Source organism: Centroberyx affinis, unplaced genomic scaffold (assembly GCF_046629955.1).
Source record: "Centroberyx affinis isolate AG114_WGS23_722 - 3 ecotype Tasmania unplaced genomic scaffold, CSIRO-AGI_Caff_v1 ptg004689l_1, whole genome shotgun sequence".
NCBI classification, from domain to species: Eukaryota; Metazoa; Chordata; class Actinopteri; order Beryciformes; family Berycidae; genus Centroberyx; species Centroberyx affinis.
Window position 1 is genome coordinate 1 of NW_027282269.1, and position 26,755 is coordinate 26,755.

A 26,755-nucleotide genomic window follows, 5' to 3' on the forward strand; every position below is an offset into this window, starting at 1 on the left:
CTTACTTTCCTCTGTGCTCATGTTTCACTTTCTCATGTTTTACTATCACTCAACATAGCGGATGCTAAAGTGTTAGCATGGAGCTACTATCACTCAACATAGCGGATGCTAAAGTGTTAGCATGGAGCTACTATCACTCAACATAGCGGATGCTAAAGTGTTAGCATGGAGCTACTATCACTCAACATAGCGGATGCTAAAGTGTTAGCATGGAGCTACTATCACTCAACATAGCAGATGCTAAAGTGATAGCATGGAGCTAATAATCTACTGGAGACAGGTGGGTGATTTCGGTGTCTCTGTTCTCATCACTTAAAGACAAGAAAAAAAAAAAACCTTGGTGTGTTCCTCACTCTTGTTACGTACCAGAGTCTCTCTCTCCGGGGCCAGGGGGGCGTGCAGGGAGGGGGGTGGAGGTGGGCCAGCCCCCCCTCACCGTCCCACCCCCCCGAACCCAGAGACAAGGTCCGCAGACGACCAGCAGCAAGACCACTGGGAGAGAGAGAGAGAGAGAGAGAGAGAGAGAGAGAGAGAGAGAAAGAGAAAGAGAGAGGTGGGATACGTTAGTCAAATATACACAGTTAAGTAAAAAAAAAAAAAGAGTAGCATGTACCAGTGGGGTTCTCTAAGGGTTCCTTGGTTCTATCTGGAACCATAATGACTCAAAGAATTTATTATAACAAAAAACTGGTAAATCAGAATAAAGAACACACACACACACACACACACACACACACACACACACACACACACACACACACACACACCTGTAGTGATGGTGGCTGTAGAGCTGCTCTCCCAATCTGTAGGAACCAGAAACACTGTAACTCCTCTGGAGGAGGAAGAGGAGGAGGAAGAAGAGGAAGAAGAGGGAAGGGATAGGGGGAAACAAGAGGAGCAAGAGAAATAAAAGGGGGAAGAGAAGGATGGGAAGGAGGAGGAGGAAAAAGGAAAAAAAAAAAGCAGATGGAGCAGAAGGAGTAGGAGGAGGGAAAGAAGAAGAGAAACAGGAGGAGGAGGAGGAAAAGGAGAAGAAGGAAGGGAAGAAGAGTAAGAGAAACAGAAGTAGAAAGAGGACAAGAAGGAAAGAAAGAAGAGGAGGAGAAACAGAAGGAGAAAGAGGAGAAGAAGGAAGGGAAGAAGAAAGAGAAAAACAGAATAAGAGGGAGGAGAAGAAAAGGAAGGACGAGGAGGAGAAGAGGAGGAATAGAGACAGAAGGAAAAAGACGAGGAGGAGGACAAGGAAACAGAGGAGGAAAGAAGAGAAGGATGAAGCCGGAGAAGGGGGGGAAAGGAAAGGAGGAGAAGAGTTAGCTGTAGTTCACATGTCGCTCAGTCATCATCATCCTTTGTTTTTAACAGTTTTATCCCTCTGTCTTTCTGGCGGACATTTTGTGTCTCCTGGTGAGACTTCAGTTTCTAAACCTGACGTTTACCACTGAAACATTTTCTGATATCAAACTGTTTTAGGGTTTGACTTTTCCTTTAAATGAGAAAGCAAGAAATCAACTTCCCTGATGACTTTTCTTGTTTCAAAATGGAATGCGGCATTAAAGGAATAGTTCACCCAAAAATGAAAATTCAGTCAGTATCTCCTCACCCCCATGCTGATGGAAAGTCGGGTGAAGTTTCTTAGTCCACAAAACAGTCCTGGAGCTTCACAGCAAAACAGCGTTGCAGCATTCTCCTAAACAACCGAACTTGCTGGGGACTTGTTTTAAAAACGTAAAAAAAAACAACCAAAAAAAAAACAACACAAAATGGCTCCATACAGCTCGTAATCCAAGTCTCCAGAAGCCCCCGAAATCCCAAGTTTGATCCCAAGCTACAACGGTTAGGTAACAGATCAAAGACCAAAAAATGTAACGTTAGATCCGACAGAGGAACTTGTTGCTGCAACTTCAGCAGAGCTCTCTCTCTGTTGTGTGATGCTAGCTTCTGGGCAGCAGTGTAAACACGGAGGTACGGAGAGATCGCGAGTTCTCGTTGATCTCGTCTAGCGGAGCATGTACGCACCTTTGAGCTCAGCGGCTACAGTGAAGATTTCAGCTAAAAAAAAAAAAGGGTGTAAATGACGTCTTTTCAAGTCAACTTGGGATCTCGGGGCTTCCGGAGACTTGGATTACGCTGGACGAGCTGTATGGAGCCATTTTATGCTTTTTGTTGGGTTGTTTTTTTACTTAAGTCCCCAGCAACTTCGCTTGTTTCGGAGAATGCTGCAACACTGTTTTGTGGACTAAGAAACTTCACCGGACTTTCCATCGGGGGTGAGCAGATAATGACTGAATTTCCATTTTTGGGTGAACTATTCCTTTAATTTTCACGTCACGATATTCGTTTGTCTCCGTTTCCTTCGCTCCCTCTCACCCGGTTGCCGAAGGCTTCCTGGATCTTGTTTCCGACGATGTCATCGGCGCTGCCGTCCAGACTGCGTCCGCCCCGGCCCGGGACGGCCGCGTGTCCGTCTGCGTACGGGTCGGCGTGACCGGGACCGTCCGCCGCGTGTGTGTGTTTGCCGCCGTGTGCGTGGCGGCGGCGGTGTGTGTGTGTGTGTGTGTGTGTGTGTGTGTGTGAGCTGAGCAGCAGCAGCTGCCGCTCCGCCCGGTCCGCCCGCTCCAGCAGCGTCTCGATGAACACCTGGAAACACATTTTCTCATTATCTCAAGAAAATTAAACATTGTTTTCCTGAGGTAATTGATTCATTTATATTAAGATTTTCTCATTATCTTGCGGAACCAAAACGTATTTTTAACTTTAAAACAAATTAACACATAACTTTTTATCTTAGCATTCTCTTAATCCATTTTATTTTAATCTACCCTCTTTTACTCTGCTACACTGGTCTCTCTGTTCTACCATCTCTTATTTCATATACTATTATTTCCTACCGTTTATTTTCATTGTATTGTTGTATTTTCATTGTATTGTCAAGCACCTTGTATTGCAATTTTGTATGAAAGGCGCTATATAAATAAAGTCTGATTTGATTTGATTTGATAAATAACCCCATATCTTGAGAAAACAAAGAAAATTAAGTTATTATCACAGGAAAACAACATAAATAAAATAGTATGAATGCAGTCAGCTGGTCAGACAGCAGAGTCACCTGCAGTCTGGCTTTGGCCTCGGCCTCTTTCTCTGCCGTCTCCCTCAGAAAACACTCGATGTCCACCATCTCCCTACAGCACGCACACACACACACACACACACACACACACACACACACACACACACACACACACATTTTAACAATTTATTTATGTCCACATAGAAGAAAACGGTACAAGGACACAAATATTGAAGGTGCAGTAGAGTACATTCACAAAATCATGGACCAGTGGCATGGGTCTTCACAATACAAAACATAGTACTCAGTTCTCAGGGCCACACACACACACACACACACACACACACACACATTTTAAAATGCATGTCAAATAAACAAAATATAGATCTAGATATATACAAATACAGACACACAATTCCAAGACAAGAAAATGTATAGAGAAGTAGATATAGATATATATAAATGTAAATATATATATTTGTTTACTCAGTTTACTAAAGTCTATTAGTAATCCAAAAAGGATTAAAGAGATAAATCCAGTATGATCCTCAAACAAACACAGCAGCAGCCGTCTTGACATTCAAATATTTACACACACAATTGCATGACAGATAAATGAATATATACTGTATATATGCATATATTGTATAAATATAGTACAGAATACACACACACAAAAAAAGAATATATAATAACAGCTGTAGATATAAAGAGATATATAGCTGTGATACACACAGACAGTGCGCATGAATACACACACACACACACACATAATTGCATGAAAAATAAATGACTAGATGTAGATGTATGGATATATAGAGCTGCACAAACTCAGAGTGACTGCTGAACTCTCTCACCCTTACACACACACACTCACACACACACACACACACACACACACACACACACACACACACACACACAGTGGCTCTTGTCCCCTTGGGGGGGCCGCTCTGCCTCCCTGTCATCTTACATTTATCATCAGACCCGGCCTCAGCTGTGTATGTGTGTGTGTGTGTGTGTGTGTGTGTGTGTGTGTGTGTGTGAGTGTGTGTGTGTGTGTCCAGTGAGGCAGACTAAACGTGACGTGTCCTCTGTCTCTGCATCATGTTGTTGTTTCTCCCGTTCTGTACAGAATACTGCAGCTGTGTACTGCGAGTATTCATACTGTATAAAATGATATGAAATGATATTATTACTGTATACTAACACTGTGCAGCATAACTTGGGGGAGTGATGCATCTTAAAAATAATAATAAAAGCAGAATCAGTCAGATGCTGAATACTGCAGAATAGAAATATGTTTAATATTAACCATCAGTATATATATATTTATTAAATGAATGGTGCGGCCTTGGCTTGGTTTACATGAGTCTAAACCAATGAGGGCATGTTGGAGATGATTGGTCGTCTATCTCACTCCAGTAGTATTGTTAGTTCTCGTGTTTCTCCACATTAAGACTACATTTCCCATCAGCCCCGTTGCTTCCTGCCACCCCATCCCCCTCCCTGAAGAGGATCAACATGTTGGAAGTGATTTCTCCATCTTCCTTTCCCTCCTTCCACCATCTGCTGTCAGAAACTCTCTCAGCTTTAGCTCTGTTTGCTCTGGAAGAACAGAACCTCTTCCTGTTTTGTGCCGTAAAGCGATCCAGCAGATTTCCCTCCAGATCCACCAGGTGAAGGAGAAACAATGGAGGATGCAGAGTCGATGTCGTTTACCCCAATACCCTAAATACACAGATAGAGAGACAGACAGACAGAAATGTAGATAGATATACAGAGATACTGACTGTTGTCGTTCGCCCAGCTCTCTCTCTTTTCCTTCCAGATCTTCCCTTAATTCTTCCATCATCTCCATGGCAGCAGAGACCTGACGGATCAAAATCAAACGCTCGTAAAACACTCCAAATATAAAATCTTTCCATATGTTATATCGGTATTCAAATTCTTGGGTAAATTATGGTAAAAACAATATTTTTTGCTCAATTCTGATCTAGTTTCACACTGGTATAGATCCACACAGTCCATTCAGACACCAGCAGGCTAACGCTAACTGGCTAGCCATGCTACCAGTCTCTCTTTATAGCTGTTAGCATTACAGCGGGCTATAGCTAAGTGGCTAGCCATGCTACCAGTCTCTCTTTATAGCTGTTAGCGTTACAGCGGGCTATAGCTAACAGGCTAGCCGTGCTACCAGTCTCTCTTTATAGCTGTTAGCATTACAGCGGGCTATAGCTAACTGGCTAGCCGTGCTACCAGTCTCTCTGTGTGCCTGTTAGCTTTTCAATGTAATTAATTCTTACCATTTTACAGTCTGTTTACACCAGAAACAAACAAATATGTAAAAGTCAAGCTAACAAAAATACTAATTAGATTTAATTGATAGAAAATCCAAAATTTTGGATGGGAAAAGCTAATATCGAGGGACGGGTGTGTCACTAGCATGGTTTTTGCAGGTTTTTTTAGATAGATAGATAGATAGATAGATTTACAGGTTTGCAGACGATATGTTTTTTTCTGTTCAGCCTTTCTGTGTGTATCTGTACCAGCTGTCACCATAGAAATGTTCTGACATCAGAGTTCCCCCCACCTGTCTGGACAGGTACGCCGCTCTCTCCTCCACTTCCTGTTTCTCCCTCCCCAGTCGCTCCCCGTCCCGCCTCTGCCGCTCTAGCTCCGCCTCCCTCCTCTGTAACTCCACCTTCAGCTGTCCCACGCGACGGTTCACCCTCTCCTCCACCTCGGCGAACGTCCTGGCAATTTTGTGGTCCAGCCCGAGCCCCAGCCTCTCCTCCAGCCCGACCCCCACTGGGCGCAACCCGAGCTCCAGGCCCAGCTCGAAGCCCACCTCGCCCAGTTTCTCCCCAGGGAAAGGCTCCAGGGAGCCGGGGAGGGCCAGAGCGGTGGAGGGGCCCTCTGGGTGTCCAGAACCGGGAAGAACGCGTCCCGAACGGCCAAACATTTCCCTGAGCAGCTGGATCGAGGCAGACGACGAGGCGAGATCCAGGCAGGCCAGCGGCAAGGGGAGGCTGTGGGGCTCCATGCCCAGAGAAGAGCTCTGATTCTGGGATACAGCGGGGCCGGGGAGTGGGAGGAGAGCACCAGGTCGGGAGCTTCGAGCCCGAGCCTGAGAGGAGAGATCGTTATAGGTAGGATTTCATGTTGAATGTATGTAGACTAGAGCTGAACAATTAATCAAAAAATAAATCGATATTGCAATATGAACTATGACTGAATTTCCAAATAGCAGAGGCTGCAGATAGAGTTGTGTCCAAATGGGATTTCTGAACAAGGTGTTTTAGAGCTGCAGGTAATCTTTGGTCCATGAATCAAGTACAATATTGGTGAAAACCTTTCATCAACTCAGTAAATCCTACAAACACTCCAAATATTAAATCTTTCCATATGTTATATCTGTATTCAAATTCAAATTCTTGGGTAAATTATGGTAAAAACTGTATTTTTTGCTCAATTCTGATCTAGTTTCACACTGGTATAGATCCACACAGTCCATTCAGACACCAGCGGGCTAACGCTAACTGGCTAGCCATGCTACCAGTCTCTCTTTATAGCTGTTAGCATTACAACTTAAATCGCAATTGCAACATTCTGTCAAATAATCGCAATTCGATTTTTTGTCAATATCTTTCAGCCCTAATGTAGACTGATATGTATAGTCTACTGTATCTGTGTGTGTGTCAGATTGGAGTTGTAGTTGTTATATTTCTCGGAGGCAGGGCAACTCCAGAGGAAGAAATAATTGGTTGAGTTAAACCTCAGTGGGCGGAGCCAAAGAGCCTCAGTTTTTCAGAGCGCATGTTAGCTAACTGGCAAACTTGAATAGCAAAGAAGGAAATCTGGTCAAAATATAAATAAAAAATATAAATGACAAACATTTTTTTTTTCATCCATTCATGACCATGACATCTGCAGCTAGCTTATTAGCCAACCTAGATAGCTATAAACTAGTATGGCTAGTTTGAACTTGAAGCTCAGCTAGCTCACTAGCTAACCTAGATAACTTAGTATGGAAAGACTGTATTTTTTCAGTTAGTAGCAGAGTGCTAGGCTTCATAATATTAGCTTCCTCTTGTCTTTTTCACTGAGCTTCAGTTTGATGTTACTTAGCCAGAAAAACTGGGGTTCTTTGGCTCCGCCCACTGAGGTTTAACTCAACCAATCAGATTATTTCTGCCTCCAGAGCAGCTCTGCCTCAGGGAAATGTTGATAGAACTAAAACTACAATGTGTGTGTGTGTGTGTGTGTGCGTGCGTGCGTGCGTGTGTGTGTGTGTGTGTGTGTGTCGCCCCACCTGTGACAGCACCAGCAGGGTCTCGTAGGTGTGGCGGCTGACCAGGTGAGCTCGCAGCTCAGCCACAGAGGAGAAACGAAACCCGTCGCCGCAACGAGGACAGAAGTAGGGCAGCTCCGAGGAAGAGGAGGAGGAGGAGGAGGAGGAAGAGGAGGAGGAGGAAGACATGGTTCACCGGGGAATAACAGATGACCCAGACCTGAAAAATAAATTAGGAGCACGTCAGAAGACAAAGAAGAGGCGACAGTTCCATGTAATACAGAATAATCCCTTACAGAACGCGATTTGCTCCATATTTTCCTGCTTGATGAAAGGGAGAATAACACAATTAAAACTAGAGCCAACAGGCATTTCTCTCTCTGTCTCTCTCTCTCTCTCTCTCTCTCTCTCTCTCTCTCTCTCCTCCTTGTGTGTGTTCATTGGCTGTTGCCAGGTTACGGACTCACGAGTGGGGGAACGGCGGGAGTCGGGCTGAGATTTAAAAATGGCCTCTTCCTTCATAACAAACAGCCTACACAATTCCTACACATTAATTATGTTAATAACACAAACATAAAATACATTTCTAAACATGTAAAGCACTTTAAACTATAAATTGCATTGGGAACAGACCAAATGGAGGGTTAGGCCCATTTTTCATCCATGAAGTGGCATATTAAAACCCCATAGTACATTGAGCAGCAGAACATGGAGGCCCATAGCAGTAAATACTCTACAGGAGCCCATTGGGGATAAAAATAAAGATTTGTTGTTCATCTTTGCAGTGTTAGTTTCAACTGTGTATTGTGGGCAAAAAGTGTTTTTTTAATATCCTAGCGAGATCATTGACCCCAAGTGTAAGCTTCACCTCATATTGTAAACGAGGGATAAATACACACTACCGCTTTAAAACCGCTCCTCTTCAGAAGCAGAAGCTCATGACCCGTCCCTCTTCTTCCTGGTCTCTCAGATAGAGAGAGAGAGAGAGAGAGAGAGAGAGAGTGGAAACTGGCATTCACTGTGAAATGGCGCAGCAAGGAGGAATTTGGCTGGACCGGGCAAAATTCTGCTGTTCGATCTGTCTGGATCTACTGAAGGATCCGGTGACTATTCCCTGTGGGCACAGCTACTGCATGAGCTGTATTGAAAGCTGCTGGGATGAAGAGGATCAGAAGGAAACCCACAGCTGCCCCCATTGCAGACAGACCTTCACACCGAGGCCTATCCTGGGGAAAAGTACCATGTTAGCAGATATAGTGGAGGAACTGAGGAAGACAGGACCCCAAGCTGCTCCTCCTGATCGCTGCTATGCCGGACCGGGAGATGTGGCCTGCGATGTCTGCACTGGGAGAAAGCTGAAAGCGCTCAAGTCCTGTCTGGTGTGTCCGGCCTCTTACTGTGAGCAGCACCTCCAGCCTCACTATGACGCAGCTCCATTAAAGAAACACAAGCTGGTCGAAGCCACCGTGAAACTCCAGGAGAACATCTGGAGGTGATGAAGATTTTCTGCCGTACTGATCAACAGTGTATCTGTTATCTCTGCTCCATGGATGAACATAAAGGCCACGACACAGTCTCAGCTGCAGCAGAAAGGACCGAGAGGCAGAAAGAGCTCGGGGTGAGTCGGCAAAAAATCCAGCAGAGAATCCAGGAGAGAGAGAAAGGCGTGAATGCGCTTCAACAGGAAGTGGAGGCTATGAATCTTTCTGCTGATAAAGCGGCAGAGGACAGCGAGAGGATCTTCACCGAGCTGGTCCGTCTCATCGAGAAAAGAAGCTCTGAGGTGAAGGAGCAGATCAGATCCCAGCAGAAAGCGGAGGCGAGTCGGGCCGAAGAACTTCAGGAGAAGCTGGAGCGGGAGATCGCCGAACTGAGGAGGAAAGACGCCGAGCTGGAGCGGCTCTCACGCACAGAGGATCACACCCATTTCTTACAGAGGTACACTTCCCTCTCACGTCTCAGTGAATCCACAGACTTACCCGCCGCCAATACCCGTCCTCTGCAGCGCTTTGAGGACGTGACGGCAGCGGCGTCAGAGGCCAGAGATAAAGTACAGGGCGTTATCAGCCAAGAATGGCCTAAAATCCCACCGACAGCGACCAAAGCGGACGTTTCACCGCCACAACAAGAGCCGAAGACCAGAGCTGAACTCTTAAGATGTCCACGTCAAATCAGGATGATTCCAAACACAGCGTACGCACATCTGTCATTATCTGAGGGGGAACAGGAAAGCAACATTAACGGTAAAAAAAGAGTTATATTGTTGTCACCCAGGCAGATTTACTGAATGGTGGCAGGTCCTGAGTGCAGAGGGTCTGACCGGACGATGTTACTGGGAGGTGGAGTGGAGCGGGAGCAGAGTTTCTGTGGCCGTCGCGTACAAGGACATCCGCAGAGCAGGGAAAGGCTGGTCAACTTGGATGCAACAGCAAATCTTGGTCATTAGATTGCTGCAAAAATAGCTATCAATTCAAACACAACGGCATCAAGACTCCCATCCGAGGCCCTCCGTCCTCCAGAGTTGGAGTGTACCTGGATCACAGCGCGGGTCTTCTGTCCTTCTACAGCGTCTCTGAAACCACGACTCTCCTCCGCAGAGTCCGCACCACGTTCACTCAGCCGCTCTACGCCGGACTTTGGCTTCCAGGTTTTAGCAGAGACACTGCCGAGTTGCGCAAGCCTAAGTAGATACGTTCAACCAACCACCGCGTCATCGGGTGGAACGCCGTTCGACGAAAACTCAAGGTGGATCCGATTAACCTCCTAGGAGGAGTTTGTTAAAGTATGACCCCTGCAAATGGCAAAAAATGCACAAAAATGTCACAATAAATTCAAAATGGCTGACTTCCTGTTGGGTCAAGGCCCAGAACATGGCACCAAGAGACTTTTTTTTAAGTCTTGGGATGTTACATGTGCCGCGTCATGGGGGAAAGAAGACGATCGTCCATATTGAAGAGTACAAGTTTGAGTTCAAGTTCATTTATTGCTGCCACATTAAGTAGACTATTGCCCACAAAGACCCAAACCAAACTGTCCAGGTCTCTTGTTCTTTGGTCACACTTCAAGTATTCCCCTGTCTTTTCAAGAGAAGCGTGTAATACTTGCTGCTTCAGCAGCTGCTAAAAAAACTATCCATTACTATATTAAAAGTTGGTATGGCTGCCAATATTTCACAACATCAGTCTCCTCGAGAGGTCTAATGCAAAAATCAATGGTGCAAGTACAATAAGAATTGATAATTGGTCTCAGGTGATCGCGTTCACACAGAATCTTATTCAGGACCCCCTTTAACTCTGCTCAGTAAAATCATTCTAGAGATGGGACAGTAACTCTGAAGGCTAGATTCAGGCCGGTCTTTGTACTGTCCGGAGGTGGGGACTCAAGTCACATGACTTGGACTTCAGTCAGATTCTAGTCACAATTTAAACTGCATGAGACTTGACTTGCTGCATGAGGAGAAGACTTGAGACTTGACTTGACTTGGGTTCTGGTGACTTGGGACTTGACTCTGACTTGTACTCTGATGACTTGAAAAGGTTTCTAAAGTCTTGACTTGAGATCTTGTGTTTGTGTAAATGACTTAGATTGAAAGTGATGAGATTTGTTCCAGCAGACGACTGAATTTAAATTCTGTTTTCTGAATTTGTATGGAATGATTGAATTTATTGAAGTTGAAACTGATTATAGAAATCAAACTCATGATGCTCTTACCAAGTTTTTATCCTATTAAAACCATATTGCATTGAAAAGTCCTAGATATTTAGTTTTCTTTAAGATATTAAATTGATACTGGACTCTTGATTTGTTCTGACTTGACTTGCTGTTCTACATTTAGACTTGAGACTTGACTTAAGACTTCAGCCTCAAGACTTGAGACTGACTTGGGACTCGAGCAAAATTGACTCGGTCACACCTCTGGCACTTTCATTTCCTTCATCATCGATACATATGTCCTTGTTCTTATGCTCTTGCACACATTGTATGTGTATTATATTATGGTAATACCATGTATTTATATATGTATGTGTATGTATGTATTCATATGTATGTATGCACATTTAGGCGTATATATATATTGCCAATATCCATACCGATCACCTCTTATACTCTCACTCATAAACCCCGCAAACACAACATTCTTAATCTATACTGCTGCAAGAAGTACTAGTGCACCCAATAAAAAAAATAGCCTTTCATCACAAGAATGTCTCAAAGGACTTTACAGAGAATGAGCCTAACTAGAGCTAAGTGATCAACCATCAACCATAGAACAGAATGATATAGAACAAACACAAGGAAGCAGAACAAAGCCCAAGACACACAGCAGCAGATTTTAGCAGAAGTATGTGAGTTTGAGCTTTGAGACCAAACCACATTTAAAACAGATTGAAAAACACGCCGCAGACTTGTGGATTGCACCTCCAACAAGTGTAAAGGTGTAAAAGTGTGATAACGAATAAAGCATTTCCAAGAACGAGCGCTGTGTTTCTCCTGTATTCATTTCCAAGAACTCTGTCAACCCCCGCTGGAGAAAACATGGAATCATATCTGAAGACTTTTATTCTCTCGCTTTGCCGTTTTACAGTTTTAGGTTTTAGGTTTTATTTCCGACCTGTGTTTTATTCTTTTGCATTGGGGGATAAAATTCAGATTTGGCAACCCCAGTAGCATAAAAATACTTCATTACGTTAACATGGTAACGGAAATTTGTCTTTTTGCATATTCCTCCGACACACACACACACACACACACACACACACACACACACACACACACACACTCCACAACAACGAATAACCTGGGTAAAAATTGGGTCAGCACCCTGTGTGTGTGTGTGCATAATTTATTTAGTCTCTATAAAGATTTAATGAGACTGAAGTCTTTACATTAAAAACAGTAAAGCTGGATGGAAAGCAACATACAGTATATGTGTGTGTGTGTGTGTGTGTGTGTGTGTGTGTAGGATTAGTATTAACTATGAGTCATATTCATACTCCAGGGAAATGCAGTAAATATATCAGAGAGAGAGAGAGAGAGGGAGAGAGGGAGAGAAAGAGAGAGAGAGAGGGAGAGAGAGAGAGAGAGAGGGAGAGAGAGAGAGGGAGAGAGAGAGAGAGAGAGGGAGAGAGAGAGAGAGACAGAGAGAGAGAGAGAGAGAGGGAGAGAGAGAGAGAGAGAGTCTACAGTCTTCTCTGTCTGAGTCACATTCCAACACAGCCGTGTTTGAATATCACACACACACACACACACACACACACACACACACACACACACACACACACACAGGCACTAAACCTTAACTCCCTGCCGCTCCTCGCTCCTCGCCTGTTGGCTTTGACATTATTAGGACGTGTGTGTGTGTGTGTGTCTGTGTGTCTGTGTGTGTGTGTGTGTGTGTGTCTGTGTGTGTGTGTGTGTGTGTGTGTTAAATCCATTCAGCTCGGGCTGTTTCTGCTGTGAGGCTAATCGGCCAGTGAAGCGTGCAGCTTCCGCCCCACTGACAGGCCCAGTGTGTGTGTGTGTGTGTGTGTGTTTGTACAGTGTGTGTGTGTGTGTATGTACAGTGTGTGTGTGTGTGTGTGTACAGTGTGTGGAAGCGGACGGGTCTGGCTGACACAGAATAAAAATATAAACACACTTGCTGATGCTGCAGTGTGTGTGTGTGTGTGTGTGTGTACAGTGTGTGTGTGTGTGTGTCTGTGTGTACAGTGTGTGTGTGTGTGTGTGTGTGTGTGTTTGTGTGTGTGTGTGTGTGTGTGTGTGTGTGTCTGCTCATCCCTGTGTAGAGGAATTTAAGTATGGATGGATGAGCAGGAAGAAAGACATGTCTGGGTGTGGACTCTCTCTCTCTCTCTCTCTTTATATCTCTACCTCTCTCGACCACTGTCTCTCTCTCCTCCTACCTTTGTCTACCTCTCTCTACCTGTCCTTCCCTTCTTCTCTCTTCCTTCCTTCCTTCATTCATTCTTTCCCTCCTTCTTCCCTCTCCTCCTTTCTTTCTTCCTTCCTTCCTGGAAACGGATTCAAGTGCAAAATCACACATGAAATCAGACGATGTGTTGACGTGTTTCTGTTTCCAGATATAAATCCACATATTCAAACACGATGTGAATCCTTTTGAAATTAACTTGCATGATTTAATATTTTAACAGCCAGTCTGACCTTTGACCTGTGGGTCACGACGATGAATGAAGATTTTAGGAATTTTACGGTGGAGGTTAGATTTATTTTCAATTCAATTCAACAAATTTGATTCATCCCGAGGGGAAAATTATGACACTAAAACACAATCAAAACAGTGAAGCAGTGGAGTCACAAGTCGAAAAACACACTAAACGTTTCAGGAGGTCGTGACCTTTGACCCTCTGAGGTTTTAACAGAAACATCAATCAGTCTGTTCATCGTTTTTCTTCCCGGTTTGATTTTCTGACTAAACCGCACGCGAACGCAACACTGTTCAGCCGTCGGACTTTCCCCAGCAGCACATGAACGCAGCATAATTGATAATAAGGCTAAAAAATCAATACTTGGTATTAAAAAGGATCAGATCAGGACCAAAATCTGATCAGCTGATCTTTGGATCCACATTGATCTGATCTAGAGCTGCAACGATTAATCGATTAGCTGTCAACTATTAAATGAATCGCCAACTATTTTGATAATCGATTAATCGGTTTGAGTAATCTTTTAAGAAAAATGAGTCAAAATTCTCTGATTCCAGCTTCTTAAATGTGAATATTTTCTGGTTTCTTTCCTCCTCTATGACAGTAAACTGAATATCTTTGGGTTGTGGACAAAACAAGACATTTGAGGACGTCATCTTGGGCTTTGGGAAACACTGATCCACATTTTTCACCATTTTCTGACATTTTATAGACCAAACAACTAATCGATTAATCGAGAAAATAATCAACAGATTAATCGACAATGAAAATAATCGTAACCTGATCTGTCAGCAGGTTTCACACAACTTGGATCTTTCTGCTCTGCTTTCTGCTTCCAGCTTCTCTGGCCGGTCAAAACACTTTAAAACATTTATGACTCACCTCTGGACCAGATCCCTGCACCCAGTCTCGCACAAAACCACTTCAGACCCTGCGCACTATCATTTGATAGTTTTATATTTATTATATTACCTTTCCTATTATCTTATTTTTATCAGCTTCCCTGCACTTTCTTGGCATTGCTCCTGGATTTCCTCCAGTGGGATCAATACATCTAAATCAATCTTAAATGATCTTATTTTATCTTTAAAGACAAACTTAAAGGCTATTAAAAAACAACAAACAACACAAATTTGTTTGGTTCCACATCAGCCAGAGTGAGAGTGATAAAATGATCTATCTAACTATTAAAGTCTCTGACTGTTATTGTTTCTATGGAAGCAGATAACAGGTTAATTATTTAAATTTTATGGCATTTTTGATCATATTTGAATTGTATTGGCATCATGAGCACAAACTGCATACAATCAAATATTTCCATTCAGTTTGTTCAGTAGGCCCATAATGAATGAAAACACTTAAATCAGAATCAGGCCACTTAATGAGATGTAAATGTCCCATATAAACCTGACAGACAGACAGACAGACAGACCATAATATTCCTCATCCTCAGGCCCGAGTCTGTCACCTTAGAGATAACTTGGCTTCTTCCTGCACACAAGACACAGTTAGAGCTCCGGTACCGGTCCGGTAAACCCGGTAAACAACTTAACTCTTACCTGCACGGCTGTAGAAAACGTTAATGTGTCGGTGTGCGTCAGTCAATCAGCATCATCCTGTAACCGGTTACCATGGTTTCCCCTGTGAGAGTTCAATAATATTCCTCTCCCCGAATCGATCCGGTCTACCGTGACGGTCTCTAGCAGAAACGTTGAATTTTCTTTTTTTTTTTTTTTTTTGTGATATAGCCAACTGTCAACCGCCGCCCCGCGCGCTCCCTCCCTCCCTCCGAGGGCTGCCGGTGTGCCGCGTGCTGCTGCTGACGTAGGCCGCGTGACGTGTCGCTGCTGCTGCTGCTGCTGCTGCGCGAGGAGAGAGGAGATGAGATGAGAGGGGTGTGTGTGTGTGTGTGTGTGTGTGTGTGTTGTAGAGGGGCCGGGGTTGGGGTTCTGTCACACATGACCCAAAGCATGATGGGAAGTTAACTGCTTAATTAACCTGTGTGTTGCAGCCGCGGAGACCAACCGCAGTTTCGACCAGCCGTTTCCTGTTTGCATGTGTTTCTGTTTATATACATATAATATTATTCACCGTTTGCTGTGCTATTTTGTAGTGAACCCGCACGTGTGGCCTTGTCTCCTCTGGGATAGCCTTAGCACTTTAGCCTCTCTCTATAGACAATCAGCCACTCCTCCTCCTGGCTGTTAGAGGCCTTTATGTTGTAGCAACCTGTACATTTTTATCATTTTATAGAGCGTTAAGCTTCCCGTATTCTAGGTTTTAATTTGGATCTGTTGTAAATTTCAAATAAACTTGTCATTTTTATACTTGGAAAACTACACTTCTGCTCATCTTTGGAAAGGGTATACCGTATTTCCTCTAATAGTGGCTGGTAGTCAATTAAAAGCCGGGTCTCCGATAATGTCCGGGGCCGTGTTCGACACGAAAGGCCCCAAATATACAGGCCGGGGAAAAAAACAGAGGAAACAAGCGTGAATTTGCAATAGCTGCGACCGCGTACACACACTGTGTGGCTATAGGCCGCCAAAGGGTGGGGAAAATTTTGTGGACCGACAAGCAGATCAGAAAACAAGGAGGCTTTGTACTAAAATATGAGCAAATATACTTATCAAACAGAGGGAATTAGAAATAAAGGCCTGTCTGTAATATAAGCCTGCTTCCAATAAAGGCCTGGTACCCTCTGCAGCTGAGGGAAATAAAGGCCTGGGCCAATATTAGAGGAAATACGGTAACTCAATTCTGGTTAAGAACTCTTTGGGTGAAATTCCCAAGGTGGCGTTGTCAACTAACGTGCCTGGCTTCTCTCCTCGGTCACAGAATGAACTCCATCTGTTCTTGTATTTCATGGTCTGAGAGAATAGCAACGATTACTATACCCTCTCTACGGCTGTATCACAAATTAGTGCATACCAATATTTCTTACAGGGGATCTGATATGCGATTTACATGTGTGGGTAGGTCAACTGTCTAATGAGATAAGCACCTGCTTTAACAGAAATGGGGCTGGATGATATAGACGGAAGATCTGATTGTGAATATTTGATGGAGTGTTGCGATTGCGATCTGCGTTTTTTCTTTTCTTGTCATATTTTAAGAAAAGTTATTTTGCAGAGAGGGAGTGGATGTCGGTGTGCGGGATGTGCTGAGTTTGGGTATGATGAAGGGTTTGCACAAATGCTACTGGGCCGGGGATCGCCTGGAGCTCTGGAACATTTTGTTCAGGAATCCACTTTGGATGCAACCCTCTTACGCAACTAATATATTGTGACTTGTTTTTTGTTAAAATGAATTAATTAGTTTATTTATTTATGTATTTTTCTCGATTAATTGTTAAGCTCTGATCAGAAGCTCTAATCAGTTTTGTTTTATATATTAGGGTTTGCCCAGGGATGGGGAGGGATATATGTGTGGATGCAAATTGACTGCTCCACAGGTGTGCCCCAGGGATCTGTCCTGGGTCCCTTTCTTTTTAGCTTATATGTTAAAAACCTTCCTATTGTATGCCCTGATGTAATGACTCAAATGTATGCGGATGACACCATCATTTATGTGCATGCCAAGACAAGACAGCAGGTGGCACATAGGTTAAGGGCAGCAATGTCTAGTATCTCTGTCTCACTTGAAATATTAGCAAATATTAGTATTTTTCAATCAGGGGGAAGGATGTTCATCAGCCTGAAATCTTTGTTAAGGGTGAAAAGCTCCAAATAGTCTCCAATTTTAAGTACCCTGGGATAGTAATTATCGATTCACATCTAACCTTTGAAAAACAGGTGAAAAGGGTCATCTGTACAGCCAAACTGAACCTCAGACATTTCAAATTCATCAGGAACCAATCGTCAACAGATGCTGCTAAGTTGTACATGCATTCTATGATTTTTCCACATCTGTCATATTGTGTTACCACTTGGTCCCAAGCAGGAGAAAACATTCTTAGGCCCATGCACAGTTTGTACAAAAGAACACTCAAAATATTGGACATAAACCCTGTCATATAACTACAAAGTATAACCTCTTGACCTAATTTTATCTACCTTGCAAACTCCTGTTTAATGTACAAAATTACCCACAATCTTGCTCCTCTGCCACTGACAGAGTTTGTTTCACTATGCTTGGATAACATTAAGCAAAGAAGAGCATCTACCAGAGAACTGTGTAGTGCAACACAGGTCCATTGAAATTGGGCCGGTCAGCTTTCTCCATTAGAGCTACAAACTTTTTGAACACAATACCTAGCACTATCAGACAATGCTAAGCCTTTACTAGTTTTAAATCACAATTGAAATCATGGCTGAAACAGAACCAATCATGTGACCATTAACCACTTAGATACCAAACATAGAGCATTTTATTCTATTTTTTGTATGATGTAATGTTTGTGAAGCAGCACTCCTTCAGTGTTTCAAAATGTGCAACTACTGGGTAAAGTCCATGCAAAAAGCAATGAGTCTGACGCGAATAAATCTCGAGAGACCATAACTCCATTTAGAACGTTTAATGGAAAAACAAAACAGTTACAGAGTAAGATTCATCAATTGGCTCAAATCATTTTCTCTTGGTCAAAAAACTGTGTTGCTCTGTGGACTTTCTCACTCCAACTGAGTCTACTGACGGTGACGTCAATGTAAAGGAGCATTTCAACTACTAAGAAACTATAGGAAATCGAAAGTTCTATAATAATCAACAAATATGACTATAGTGCAAATTAAATATTCAATATCACTAGTATTTCAATTAACATTATTAGCTATCAACATTATTTCAAATATACAAATTACAAATATATCAAAATTCCATTCTAGGCTAGAATGGCTCTTACAGTTTGTTTACTATACCCTGCATAATTTTTAAAGTTTGATACTGTAATTTTTTTGGTAAATTTGCCTGCCCAGGGACTGCAGATGACATTTAGCTATCTAGCTAACATGACTGTCCACTGTCCCTAAAATAAACAATTAAAATAAATAAATAAGTGTATGTACGGGGGGGTGTTGTACTCCTACCTTCCCAATATAGCTTCTTGTATATTTGAGCTTTAATTTATTTAAGTTTTGTCTTGTTGGACGTTTATTTGTTTGGGGAAAATTACTAAATTATGTCAACAATTCAATGAATAATGCATACCTGATTGGCAATAATAAAAAAAAAAGTTGATCACAAAAAAACCCCCATCATGTACTCTATAACACCAAAGACTGCAGAGATGTGCTATGAAGACTTAACCTGGACCTCAACTGTCCGGAAAAGTCAACAGCCAAGTTGCAGAACAGCTGTTTGCAAAAATGAAAAAGAACAATTACTTTCTGAATATGGCTCTCCCCTCCACTAACATATTTCTTATGAGGAATATCATACATCACAACAATACCAACCTAAATCAGAAAAGATCCAACATCTGTTTTTCAGTTTCACAGAAAAGCCTGGGAAAAGCAGCAGTAGTAGTATTTTAGATGCTGCTATAAGACTCTCCTTAGAGTTTTTATAAGCTAAACCAGCATTCCTTCATTAGTTCCTTCCAAACCTCCTTTCTTTCTTCTTTCTTTCTTTTTCTTTCTTTCTTTCTCTTTCTTCCATTCTTTCTTTCATTCTTTCTTTCTTTCTTACTTTCTTTCTCTTTCTTCCTTCCTTCCTTCCTTTCTTCCTTTGTTCCTTCCTTTCTTTCTTTCCTTCTTCCATTCTTTCTTCCTTTCTTTCTTATATAAAAGTCATTAGAATTTGAATGAGGCATGATATATAGTATTATGAGGCAACGTAACATCAAGAGGAATCATAAAGTACTATAAGACATGAGGAATTAGGCGTCAGGTGTTAAGGCATTATTAGGTGTTTCAAGGTATTATAGAGCATCATAAGAGCAGTATAAGCACTTGGTGAATGCATAACTACTATAATCAGAGCATAATGAAACGTGTAGAATGTATAACAGGTAACAGATTCAGAGGGTTAAATACTGTAGATTTAATGACATGATTCTGAACTAAATGTTATTTTCTGATGTTTGTCTACTGATTTTGCTGTAAATAAAGTTTCTCTCTGCTTCTAATGGGATTGTAATCTGACTGTAAGGCTTCAGAGCAGACTTCAGCTGTGACCTCTGACCTTTGACCTCCTAACTGTTGGCTGTAATGTAGCTGATTCTGCTGATCTCACTAGAGTCTCTCCATATGAGAGAGTTACAAGAACGACAAGAATGTGAGATGTAAATTTGAAGTGTTTAGTGCTAATAATAATAATAAAAATAGGAAATGATTCAATAGAAAGTGAAAACGTACTCGACTCGGTCTGGTTGTTTGTCTGCAGCCGATCTGAACAGCTGTAATGTTGACTGATGAACACTGGAGGGAGCTACAAGCCCAGAGAGAGAGAGAGAGAGAGCGGGAGGGAGAGAGAGAGAGAGAGAGAGAGAGAGAGAGAGAGAGAGAGGGAGAGAGAGAGAGAGAGACAGAGACAGAGAGACAGAGTGAGAGAGGGAGAGAGACAGACAGAGTGAGAGAGAGAGACAGAGACAGAGAGACAGAGTGAGAGAGGGAGAGAGAGACAGAGAGAGAGAGAGAGAGAGAGGGAGAGAGAGAGACAGAGAGAGAGAGACAGACAGAGTGAGAGAGGGAGAGAGAGAGAGAGAGAGAGAGAGACAGAGACAGAGAGACAGAGTGAGAGAGGGAGAGAGAGACAGAGAGAGAGAGAGAGAGAGAGGGAGAGAGACAGACAGAGAGAGAGAGACAGACAGAGTGAGAGAGGGAGAGAGAGAGACAGAGAGAGAAAGACAGACAGAGGGAGAGAGGGAGAGAGAGAGAGAAAGAGACAGAGAGAGAGAGACAGAGAGAGAGAGACAGACAGAGTGAGAGAGGGAGAGAGAGACAGAGAGAGAAAGACAGACAGAGGGAGAGAGGGAGAGAGAGAGAGAAAGAGACAGAGAGAGAGAGACAGACAGAGTGAGAGAGGGAGAGAGAGACAGAGAGAGAGAGAGAGACAGTGAGAGAGGGAGAGAGAGAGAGAGAGAGAGAGTGGGAGGGAGAGACAGACAGAGTGAGAGAGGGAGAGAGAGACAGAGAGAGAGAGAGAGTGAGAGAGGGAGAGAGAGAGAGGGAGAGAGACAGACAGAGAGAGAGAGACAGAGAGAGAGAGACAGACAGAGTGAGAGAGGGAGAGAGAGACAGAGAGAGAAAGACAGACAGAGGGAGAGAGGGAGAGAGAGAGAGAAAGAGACAGAGAGAGAGAGACAGACAGAGTGAGAGAGGGAGAGAGAGACAGAGAGAGAGAGAGAGACAGTGAGAGAGGGAGAGAGAGAGAGAGAGACATCGTGATGCTTTGGCAATATTGTCTGTGAACTTTCATGCTAATAAAGCACATGGAATTGAGAGAGGGAGAGAGAGAGGGAGAGAGAGAGGGAGAGAGAGGGAGAGAGAGAGTGGGAGGGAGAGAGAGAAAGAGTGGGAGAGAGAGAGTGGTTTACATAGTTTACTGATCCTCACTCTGTGATGGAGGCTCTGGGTACGGGAGCTGAACACGCAGCAACCCAGTTCCTCTGTCCAGGCACTGACTCTCACACACACACACCTAGACTGATATTCATCTTGATGCTTTGGCAATATTGTCTGTGAACTTTCATGCCAATAAAGCACACTGAATTGAATTGAATTGAGTGGGAGAGACAAGGAGAGAGATGGAGAGAGAGAGACAGCGAGAGAGAGAGACTTTTTTATTGTTCTGTTTTTTGAAGTAGCTCTGTGCATCAATTTAGCATCAATGAATCACCAGCACATTAATTTAGAGACATCAGCATAATGACAGTAAACATCCTCCACTGTTTCTCCTTCACCTGGTGGATCTGGAGGGAAATCTGCTGGATCGCTTTACGGCACAAAACAGGAAGAGGTTCTGATCGCTTTATGGCACAAAACAGGAAGAGGTTCTGATCGCTTTACGGCACAAAACAGGAAGAGGTTCTGTTCTTCAGAGCAAACGGAGCTAAAGCTGAAAGAGTTTCTGGCAGCAGATGGTGGAAGGAGGGAAAGGAAGATGGAGAAATCACTTCCAACATGTTGATCCTCTTCAGGGAGGAGGGTGGGGGGGGGGCGGGGGCAGGAAGCAACGGGGCTGATGGGAAATGTAGTCTTAATGTGGAGAAACACTAGAACTAACAATACTACTGGCAGAAACTGTAATATGATAATGATATATTTATGTTAAAATGAAACACGGAACAACTTTGATCTTATGTGGTTTATCATTGTGTGAATAATCTGAATTAAATGTAAATCTGCTGTAACCATAGCAACAGCACCAGTCATCCAGTTTTACTGACTGGAAGGGCTGGTTTTCATCTTAAATTAGGCAAACTGTTTTAAACTGATGGAACTGTTTGTTGCTTGGCAACAGCAGACTATTGATCACTATCAGGAAGTATTGGGACCTCAGGGATGATGATGATGATAGTGATGATGATAGTGATTATGATGAAGATTAAGATGATAGTGATGATGATGATGATGATGATAGTGATGATGAGTGATGATGATATTGATGATGAAGATTAAGATGATAGTGATGATGATAGTGATGATGATAGTGATTATGATGAAGATTAAGATGATAGTGATGATGATGATGATGATGATAGTGATGATGAGTGATGATGATATTGATGATGAAGATTAAGATGATAGTGATGATGATAGTGATGATGATAGTGATTATGATGAAGATTAAGATGATAGTGATGATGATGATGATGATGATAGTGATGATGAGTGATGATGATATTGATGATGAAGATTAAGATGATAGTGATGATGATAGTGATGATGATAGTGATTATGATGAAGATTAAGATGATAGTGATGATGATGATGATGATGATAGTGATGATGAGTGATGATGATATTGATGATGAAGATTAAGATGATAGTGATGATGATAGTGATGATGATAGTGATTATGATGAAGATTAAGATGATAGTGATGATGATGATGATGATGATAGTGATGATGAGTGATGATGATATTGATGATGAAGATTAAGATGATAGTGATGATGATAGTGATGATGATAGTGATTATGATGAAGATTAAGATGATAGTGATGATGATAGCGATGATGATAGTGATTATGATGAAGATTAAGATGATAGTGATGATGATGATGATGATGATAGTGATGATGAGTGATGATGATATTGATGATGAAGATTAAGATGATAGTGATGATGATAGTGATGATGATAGTGATTATGATGAAGATTAAGATGATAGTGATGATGATAGCGATGATGATAGTGATGATGATGATGATGATGATATTGATGATGGTGAAGATTAAGATTAAGATGATAGTGATGATAGTGATGATAGTGATGAATATGAAGATTAAGATGATAGTGATGATAGTGATGATGACGATGATAATGAAGGTCATGATGAAGATGAAGATATTGATGATGGTGGTGGTGATGGTGATGGTGATGATGATGATGCTCTTGGTGATGATGATGATGCTCTTGGTGATGATGAAGATGCAGGTCATAATAAAACAGACTGAGCTTTTCCATGTGTTTCTGTATATCTTTATTGACACTCTGTATTCTGACAGCGACAGCAACATGCAGAATGCAGAATGAAAGGCGCACAACAAGTGTGCTACTCAGATGTTCAGCTCACACGCTGACGTGGTTTTCTCCCCGAAGATCTCCCACAACACACCGAACACGGAGGGCACGTATCCCACAATGCATCGGTGCAACGGCGCCTGCTTTTTACACAGTGGTTTCTGGGCAGCGTTCCGCCACTTTCCCATTGAAATCAGTGGGAAAGTGACAGTAAATGATGTTAAGCTGCACTGAAATTTCTGAATGAAAATTATATAATAAAGTTCATTCAATTTCCATTAGTGTTTTACAATCATTTCATAGAAAAATGACATCATTGTACATATTTCCGCCATAGAAATCTGGCATCTTTTAGTAGAAATATACACTCTTATTGTGAAACAACATGACATGAAGAGGTAGACAATCTAGAAAAATAGATTACAAACATATATATTCCTCAGTGTTGTCAAATATAAAGCCATATGACAGAAAACTAGAAAACTTTAGATCGAATCTTGAGCGAAATCACGTTTTACGACATTCTGACGTCAACATTCACGTTCACAGAGCGCGTCACAGTTTCACAGCCGCAGGACGGCGTCGCTGCTCACATTTCTTCATGCATTAAACGTATGAGAAAGTCGAAAAGGAATATTTTACAATCGAGCGCGGCGAGAAGCAGAGGAAACTGCTGCTGTCTCTGTTTTCCCATTGAAAGTCCATTGAAACAGTCACAGACATTTAGCACTGAACAGAACAGAGAGGACCGTTGATCTGAACGGGAAACGCACCGTTCACCCGTTCAACAGGAAACTTCCTGTTTTCAAAGCACCGTGAGGTTCAGCTCAGGCAGTCCAGTCCAAAAGTCTCGTTCTGAAAACTCTTCACACCCTCAGCTGTGAACTTTCACAACTCCCATGATCCTCTTCTGGTGTCCAGAAACAACTGTGACGTCATCGCCACGCACGAGCCATGGGACTGGCCACAAACTGGACTTTTAAAACTCCTTCTTTCTGTCGTAAAAGCAAACATCAGGCGCCTTCCGTTAAAATCACCTTCAGTATGACGTCACATCAAAACGTCTCTTTCTGACGGTTCCGGTTGACGGTTCAAATCCTGAGGCTTTAACAGCTCTTCACAACAACCGGGTTTTCGGTTATTGGCAAATTAATAGGAGCTCGAGCTGCTGTTTAGACGCCAGGCGCGGTGAAGGCCAGGGAGTAGGCTGCCATCATCTGTGCGCGCAGCTGCTGCTTGACGTGCACGCGCCCGTGCCTCTTCCTCTCGTCGCTGCGCGCGAAGCGCTTACCGCACACATCGCAGGAGAAGGGCTTTTCCCCCGTGTGCGTGCGCGTGTGCGTTGTCAGGTGGTCGCTGCGGCTGAAGCTGCGTGAACAGATCGTGCACTGGAACGGCTTCTGTCCCGTGTGGATGCGCACATGCCGGTTCAGCTCGTCCGAGCGCGAAAAGCGGCGCTCGCACCCCTGCACGGAGCATGGGAACGGCTTCACTTTAACGGCGCCTTTGGCAGGAGCTCTTCTGCCCCCGCGTGAGGGTTTGGAGGCGCCTGCCGCGTGCACACTGCTGAGATTGACTATCGGGAACGAGCCCGGTAGGAGGGAGGAGAGGAGAAGCGCGTCTAAGGTGGTGGGGATTTGGGGGAACTGGAGTTCGCTCTGCACGAGCTCCGTCTTGACGACAGGTCTGCTGATGACGTAGCTGCTGGAATCCCCCCCGGTACCCGGTGCCGCCGCTAAACTCTTCAGCCAGTCCTCCAGCCCCACCGGCTCCTGTTTGACCTCACAGCCGGGCTTCAGCTCGCCCTGGGCGGCCTCGGAGCTCAGCAGAGCCTCGATGAAATCCGCCACATCCACCTGCTGCTCCAGAGCCGACAGCGGGAGGAGACAGTCGGCACTGGCCGGGTAGAGCGCATCATTCCCGGGCACGGAGGGCTGCCCGCACCCGCTGCTGCAGCTGGAGGTGGAAAACTCGCTTTTGACGACCACAGGGTGTGAAGTGGAGGAGGGGGGCAGAGGCTGAGCTGCAGCCAGGGGAGGGAGGCTCATGTCGGGGTTGGCGGCATCTCCAAAGCCGCTGGGAACCGTGGATGGAGAGAAGAGTGAGGGGGAGGCTGCGGCCGGGGACGGCGCCGCAGAGGCGGGGGCGGACCCCGGGAGAGACCCAGCGTCAGGCTGCTCCATCTCGGTGCAGATCCCCACGATCTCCGTGATCATGTTGAGGATCGCGTCCGTGCTGCTGCTCAGCGCCGGTACCGGCGCCGGTTCGGCGAAGAAGCTGCCGGAGTAGCCGAGGAAGGGAGAGAGCGTGTCCGAGGAGCAGTCGCTGAAGTCGGAGAAGAAATCCGAGTCCGAGGCGTCAGTTCCCGGAGAGAAGGCTGGAGGGAGAGAGAGAGAGGGAGGGGGGGTGTTAGTGTCATTGCATAATATCTCCTCCAGTGGGCGCGAGGCATGACAGCAGCCTACACACTAATCTATATTATTATGTGAAGATATCAGCTCATCTGCAGCGTGCAACTGTGCACGAGCTGCAACAAGCGGTGGGCTCATGTATTGTAATGAATTATTCTGTTTGGTTTAATGAGGCAGGTTTGCAGTTTGAATCGCAGCTTTCTGCAAGTCATGACCAGTTATGCAACAGAGTGCTGATGCACGACAGCTCGAGCCAATTAGAAGAGGAGTTCAACTAACAATTATGACTTTAATTGCATTGTTTCCCACTAATAAAATATATAGGCTAAATATAGCCTAATATTCACTGTGTGGTCTGCAGTGACACACACACACACACACACACACATATATATATAGATATACACACACACCTTGGGAGAAAGGCGAGCCCACGTCGGAGTCGGTGCCGTAGCTGGGGCTCGAGCCCACGCTGTCCACCCAGGCGCTGCACGCGTCCTCAAACTCCGACATGAAGCTGTCGTCGCGCTCCAGAAGCATGGCGGGAATTATCCGTTAGCTAGCGAGCTGCTTTGAAGAGTTGTGAATTTAATCAAGTGCAGCCGTCAATCTTATTTCCCGGGCTTGCGGTGAAATAAATGCCGTTTAAAAAAATATTGATTAGTTGATTTAAGTTGGTCGGTTGGTGTCGGGGATTCCCTCGAGCCGTTGAAAATCCCGTTATTAATCCGTTACCGGTGTCTCTGTCAGTTCCGTTAGTCCGTTAATCGGTGCTGTCTGTGAGGCTGATGATGCCCGGTTCCTCTCCTCGCTCCGTTTTATACTCTCCGTCTCCTAGGTAACTCCCGCCTGCCCTTATTGGTCCACACCGGCGCGAGGGATTCCCCCCGCTGCGCGCTTCGTAGCTGCCCAAACATGGGCACATCCGGACGTGACGGGGGTATCCCCATACCATATAAGGACAGGCGGGAGAGCGACGTAGAAGGAGAGAGAGAGAGATAGAGAGAGAGAAGGGGTTTCCTTCACTGCGACAAGAGAGAGAGAGACAGAGAAAGAGAGAGAGAGAGAGGTTACACAACTAGAGGTATGCAGGGATGATAGAGGAATGATGGATGGAAAAAAGGATTGATAGAAAGAGGGATAAAATGATAGGAGGAACGGAAGGATAGAAGAAAAGAAGAAGTGAAAGAGGG

At 44.0% G+C, this 26,755-nt stretch overlaps 2 protein-coding genes and 1 pseudogene across 2 annotated transcripts; 1 reads left to right on the forward strand and 2 right to left on the reverse strand.

The window, feature by feature from the left end:
* Positions 1 to 366: 366 nt before the first annotated feature.
* Positions 367 to 7,550, reverse strand: LOC139665846 (F-box only protein 41-like; the record flags this gene model as incomplete). Its single annotated transcript, XM_071544847.1, has 7 exons — positions 7,383 to 7,550; positions 5,661 to 6,197; positions 4,861 to 4,940; positions 3,107 to 3,179; positions 2,368 to 2,637; positions 768 to 832; positions 367 to 492 (listed from the first exon to the last, which is right to left on the reverse strand). Coding segments are annotated over exons 1-7 (1,319 nt in total), but the record flags the coding sequence as incomplete, so codon positions are not given.
* An 836-nt stretch (positions 7,551 to 8,386) lies between these two features.
* On the forward strand, positions 8,387 to 10,049 carry LOC139665845 (E3 ubiquitin-protein ligase TRIM65-like; annotated as a pseudogene).
* A 14,274-nt stretch (positions 10,050 to 24,323) lies between these two features.
* On the reverse strand, positions 24,324 to 26,102 carry LOC139665847 (early growth response protein 1-like). Its single transcript, XM_071544848.1, has 3 exons — positions 25,976 to 26,102; positions 25,315 to 25,528; positions 24,324 to 25,227 (listed from the first exon to the last, which is right to left on the reverse strand). Exons 1-3 carry the CDS (start codon positions 26,100 to 26,102, stop codon positions 24,324 to 24,326), a joined length of 1,245 nt encoding a protein of 414 aa, XP_071400949.1.
* Positions 26,103 to 26,755: the final 653 nt, after the last annotated feature.